Genomic DNA, 6,205 nt, shown 5'->3' with positions numbered 1-6,205 from the left:
TTGGGAATTAACGGTGGTACGGTAAGCAATTTCGTCTCCCGCTTTCGTGTCTCCCGCTTTTGGGTGTCTCCCCGATTCGTACGGTCTCAAGTTTCTAGACTAAAAAATTGATTTTGAGCTCATTTCTGATGTCAAAAACATACTGAAATGGTTCTGAAGCCAAAAAAATCAAAAATTCGAAAATTTTCAGCCAATTCCGACCATTTTCAGCCACTTTTTTTTTCAAAACTTTCAGATTTTCCGATAAAAAAAACCCCATTTTTCACCTGATTCTGATTCAAAACCTCCATCAATTCCTTCAAAAATTCCGAATCCATCGTTTTCGCAGTGCTTAAAATCGTCCAAATTTTCCTCGAAACAAAGAGCCAATTCCATTTTTCGGTCCACATCAATACATAGCCTCGCATCGTTTTTAGCGAAATTGTTTGCAAAATTTCAAAATTTTGAATAATTTCGTTTTCCCGCCGCCCAACCTTCTTCAAATAATCATCGATAATCGTTGAAATCTGACAGAATGGCGCTTTTCCGTTCGTATCGCCCGATCTTTGAAGTTCCGCCGCCAGTTTTTCGAATAAAATCGCCGAAATTTGCAGAATTCGCTCCTTTTTCTGCAAATTCTCGGGATTTTCATCGTAAATTTCCTTTAAAAATCCAATTTCGAGACTTCCTGGAAATCGATTTTCGCGGATTTTTTCAATAATTTCTTCTAGAATTTTCAGTGGATTTGAATTGGAAATCGGAGGAGAAGCGGTGATTTTTGAGAGGAGTTGTTGGAGGAGACAAGTGATTTGGGATTCTGGAAAATTGAAAAAATTTCAGAAATTAAAAACTAAATCTGAAAATTCAGATTTTTGAAAATTTTTGAAATTCGGAGAAATTAGGAAAATGGGAAATTGAGAATTCGATGGATTTCAAAATTTTTAAAAATTCCATAATTTTGGAAATTAGGAATTTTTGGAATTCTCATATATTTCAAATTTCAGAAATTTTAAGATTTTCAGAAATTTCAGAAATTTCTAGAAATTACACCAAATGAAATTTTCAAGAAGATTTTTGAAATCTGAAATTCGACATTTCTGGAAATTTTGAAAATTCGCAAAAAAATTATTTTAGGAATTTTTTGTAAAAACAAATTAGCAAAAGTTCGGCCACCACTTCAAAATGACCTAGAAAACAGACCAGAGTCGTGTTAGGCCATTTCTAGGCCATTTTGAAGTGGCCGCCTAGAAAACGTAACTAGCAAAAGTTAGTCCACCATGTAAAAATGGCCCAGAAATCACAACAAATGAATATCAGGTCATTTTTTGGCAAAAAAAAAGTTGGTGGCCTTGAAATCTCTGTTTGCAAAAGCTCGGCCACCACTTCAAAACGGCTTAGAAATGACCCGATATTCATTTGGTGTGATTTCTAGACCATTTTGACGTGGTGGCCTAACTTTCGCAAAGTGAGTTTTCTAGGCAACCAACTTTTTTGGCATAAAATTTACCGGTTATTCATTTGGTATAATTTCTAGGCCATTTTCGCTTGATGGCCTAACTTTTGCAATGTTTGTTTTCTAGGCCACCACTTCAAAATGGTTTAGAAATGACCTGGTATTCATTTGGTGTAATTTCTAGGCCATTTTGAAGTGGTGGCCTAAGTTTTGCTAAATTACAAAAAATTCAAAAAAAAAATGTTTTGCGAATTTTTTGTGAAATTTCCAGAAATGTCGAATTTCAGGTTTCAAAAAATCTTGAAATTTTCGAATTTTTTAGATCTTCATAAATGTAAAAAAAAACGTTGAAAATTCACTGAATTCTGCGTAATTTGAAAATTTCCAAAAGTCCGAAATTTCAATTTTCAGCACTTTTTTGGAATTTCTGAAAATTCGAGATTTTGAAAATCCTGAAATTTGATGAAAATCTGAAAAAAATTTCTAGAAAATTTGAATTTTTAGAATTTTCAAAAAAAAAAACTCCAAAACTAAAAATTACCATTCCCCTCAAAAATCGCTGAAAATCCAAAAATCAGCGTAGAAACCAATGAAATCGTCGTCGTCGGCGGCATCAATCTCCATTGCTCATCGTTAAAATCAAACAAGATTTTCGGGAATTTCAGCAAGACCAGCTCCAATTTTTTCGTCGATTTCTCTTCGAAATTCTTCAAAATTTTGCGAAAAATCTGCTCAATTTTCGTCTGAATCGATTTTCGATCCTGTCGATTTATGAGCATTTTCAGTTGATTTTCAATAAAAATCATCGAATTCTCATCGATTTTTTCGAGTAGAATCCTCCAAAATGTATCAGAAGTGATCGAAAAATTCAAATCATCCTTCAATTTGTCGATTAAAATCGAAAATTCCGAATTGCAAAACGATTTTTTGGCTAGGAATTGATTGATTTCAGCGTTTGAAAAGTTCTGAAAATGGTCCAAAACGATTTCCAGCTCTTCGGATTCGTCTAGAAGCAGACGATTCTTCGGATGATTCTCTTTGAAATATTGATTGATCGAGGGGGCGGAGTCACCGAGGCTTTCCATGATTTCCAGAAGGATTAGTATAGTTTTCTAGAAAAAATATTGGAATTTTAGAAAATCGAAAAATCGAAAATTCAAAATAATCTGGAAATCGAAAAAATGGAAAAATGGAAAATTCAGGAATTCAGGAATTTCAGAAATTCAGAAATGCAGAAATTCAAAAATTCAGAAAATACAGAAATTTAAAAATTTAGAATTCCAAAACATCAAAATTTCAGAAATACAGAATTCCAGAAATTCAGAATTCCAGAAATTCAGAAATTCAGAAATTCGGGAATTCGGGAATTCAGAAATTCGGGAATTCAGAAATTCAGAAATCCAGAAATTCAGAAATTCAGTAAATCAGAAATTCAAAAATTCAGAATTCCAGAAAATCAAAATTTCAGAAATACAGAATTTCAGAATTCCAGAAATTCAGAAATTCGGAAATTTCTAAAAAATCGAAAATTTGAAATTTTAGATATTCAAAATTTTAAAATTTCCGAAAATTTCTGAAAATCGAAATTTTAATTTTTTATTTCAAAAATCTGAAAAAATCAAAATTTCAGAATTCAGAATTTTCGAAAAATGCTGAAAATTCGAAAATTCTGAAATTACGTAAATCTGAAACCTCTGAAAAATTAAAAACATTCAAATTTTCTGAAAATCGAAGAATCTGAAAAATCAAAAAAAAATTTTTTTGAAAATTATTTTTCTGGAATTTTCTGAAAATCGAAAATTCAGATTTTTCAAAAATCCCAAAACTTCCCCCATTGCTCACCTTAATTTCACTATTCTCAGAATTCTGGTGGTACTGTAGTTCCAGAAACTCCACTAGACACCCGATCAGTGATTGATCTGAGAAATTCAAATTTTTGAATTCCCGCCAAAATGCAAATTCGCTCTAACGCACCATTTCTATAAATCAAGCTCAGAAAATAAAGAAAAACGATTGGCGCTTGTGGATTGCTCATCTTAAACGAATCCAGCCGATTTTTCAGTGCCGCCCATGATTTTTCCCATATTTCGAATTCTGCAAAAAATTGGATTTTTAAGAACGGAAATGCAAACGCGCTCCATTGGAAAATCCCTGAAAATCGCTCAAAAATCGTCCAATTTTCACCGTTTAAAGCGATACTGGGATTCTCAGTAGAGCGCACTTGCCACATCGAAAAAAAACCTTGAAAAATGCGATTCAAAAATTGCAATGGAGCGAATGAGATAGTGGCTTGTTCAGCATACGAATACTTTTCATTGATCACCAATTCCACCATTTTGTGAACAGAATTTCGAGATAAATTCAAAATTTTCGAACCTCCCGCCGATAAAATTATCGAATCAAAAATTTTGGGTAGGAGTTTACTTTTGACGGCGTTATCCATGACTGACGACTTCTGAAATCTCGAATTTTTTGAATATAAAAATGCATACGCGCTCTATTGGAAAATTTATGAAAATCGCTCGAAAATTGATTAATTTTCACTATTTTAAAGCAAATTTTAAGGTAATTCTCAATGGAGCGCCCTTGCATTTTTTTTTAAATTTAGAATTTTTCGAAAAATGCAAATGCGCTCCATTGGGAAATTCTTGAAAATCGCTTAAAAATCGTCCGATTTTCACTACTATAAAGCAAATTTCAAAGGAATTCTCAATGGAGCGCCCTTGCATTTTTATTTAGAAATTTATAAAAATTCGCAAATTTTTAAAACTAAAAATGCAAATGCGCTCCATTGGAAAATCATTGAAAATCGCTCGAAAATCGTTTATTTTATACTGTTTTTAACGAATTTTAAAAGGATTCTCAATGGAGCGCCTTTGCATTTTTTAAAGAATTTTGAATTTTTCGAAAAAAAAAAGTAAATGCGCTCTATTGGAAAATTCATGAAAATCGCTCAAGAATCGTCCAATTTTTACTATTTTTAATGAATTTTTTTGGGAATTCTCAATGGAGCGCATTTGCATTTTTGAAGAATTTCGATTTTTTTGAAAAATTTTGCAAATACGCTCCAGTGGAAAATTTTTGAAAATCGCTCAAAAACGTCAAATTTTCACTATTTTAAAGCAATTTTCAATGGAGCGCCCTTGCATTTTTTTTCGAATTTTTCTATATCAAAAATGCAAATTCGCTCCATTGGAAAACCCTTGAAAATCACTTGCAAATCGTTCAATTTTTACAATTCTAAAGCAAATTTTGAGGGAATTCTCAATCGAGCGCCCTTGCATTTTTTAAGAAATTTGAATTTTTCGAAAAAAATGCAAATGCGCTCCACTGGAAAGCCCTGGAAAATCACTTGAAAATCGTCTAATTTTTACTATTTTAAAGCAATTTTTAAGGGAATTCTCAATGGAGCGCTGTTGCATTTTTTGAAGCATTTTGAATTTTTCGAAAAAAAAATGCAAATGCGCTCCACTGGAGAACCCTGGAAAATCACTTGAAAATCGTCCAATTTTCAATACTTTAAAACAAATTTTCAGGTGATTCTCAATAGAGCGCAATTGCCATACCTTCTTGCCATCTCCTTTCATGGTCCCCATCAAATAGTACAGCTTTCCACATGCTTTTGGGACGTCTTGTAGTTTTAATTCTGACAGTAATCCAATCAGCTGAATGACACGTGGCAACTGTTTCTCATCGGTTTTATCGATAACAGAGCACATTTGCAGCTCGCCGAGCAGCTCAATGTAGTACTCGTAGTATTCGATGGGGCGAATTTGCTGCATTTCGAGGAACAGTCCTGAAGATTACTCATTTTTGTAGCATTTTTTGAAAATTTTCTATTTTGGCAAGCGCGCTCTACTGAGAATTCTCTTAAAACCCGCTTAAAAACGGCGAAAATTGGACGAGTTTTGAGCGATTTTCGCGGATTTTTCAATGGAGCGCATTTGCACTTTCGGCGGGAATTCAATTTCAAAAAATTCCGCGAAATTTGAAATATTCAAATTTTCTCACTTTTGACAACTGGATCCAAATCTGCCAATTTCCCGGTAATCAACGAGTTTAGGGCTCCAATTAGGCGGGTATTCGAATTTTCCGTGTAAAGCTCGATGTACATTTTTTGGACACATCCACAGGGGAAACACTGGAAGATTCTAGAATTTTTGGGTCAAAAATGGCAAATTTGACCAATTTTGGGTCAAAAAAGGGCATTTTTTGGTCAAAAATGACCAATTTTCGAATCAAAAATGATTAATTTTGGGTCAAAAATGACCGATTTTGGGTCAAAAAGTGGCGAAATTCGGACAGAATTATCAATTTTGGACCAAAAATGGCCAATTTGGGTCAAAAATAACCAATTTTAGATCAAGAATGACTAATTTTGGGTCAAAAATGACTAATTTTGGGTCAAAAATGACTAATTTCGGGTCAAAAATGACTAATTTTGGGTCAAAAATGACTAATTTTGGGTCAAAAATGACTAATTTTGTGTCAAAAGTGACCAATTTTAGGTCAAAAATAACTAATTTTGAGTCAAAAATGGCCAATTTTACGCTCAGAATCTCAAAATGTCACCTCCAATTTCGCTTTTCGACTTCGGCACAAAAAATACAATTTCAAAATCGCGTAGGCTTTTTTCGAGATGTTTTCACTCGAAAATCGACGGTCTCCCGTATCCAACCACTTTAGAATTATATGAGAATCAATCTGAAATTTTGAAATTTTGAAAATTTTTTAAATTTCAAAAAAAAAAATTTTTTCAAAAATTAATTTTTG

The 6,205-nt window shown here is 32.9% G+C and overlaps 1 protein-coding gene across 1 annotated transcript in view; it reads right to left on the bottom strand.

The window, feature by feature from the left end:
• Cbr-daf-25 overlaps positions 1-5,546 on the bottom strand; it is a gene marked incomplete at both ends in the record, with an annotated part of 8,235 nt that extends 2,689 nt beyond the window's left edge. Inside the window, 7 exons of the mRNA XM_045241514.1 lie at positions 474-608; positions 2,020-2,397; positions 3,275-3,351; positions 3,407-3,526; positions 3,674-3,887; positions 4,999-5,228; positions 5,444-5,546. Coding sequence (XP_045097468.1) covers positions 474-608; positions 2,020-2,397; positions 3,275-3,351; positions 3,407-3,526; positions 3,674-3,887; positions 4,999-5,228; positions 5,444-5,546 — 1,257 coding nt within the window. The remainder of the gene's footprint in view (positions 1-473; positions 609-2,019; positions 2,398-3,274; positions 3,352-3,406; positions 3,527-3,673; positions 3,888-4,998; positions 5,229-5,443) is intronic.
• Positions 5,547-6,205: the final 659 nt, after the last annotated feature.

The sequence above is a fragment of the Caenorhabditis briggsae genome (genome assembly GCF_000004555.2).
Source record: "Caenorhabditis briggsae complete genome, chrI, whole genome shotgun sequence".
NCBI lineage: Eukaryota > Metazoa > Nematoda > Chromadorea > Rhabditida > Rhabditidae > Caenorhabditis > Caenorhabditis briggsae.
This window is presented reverse-complemented; position numbering and strand designations above follow the sequence as displayed.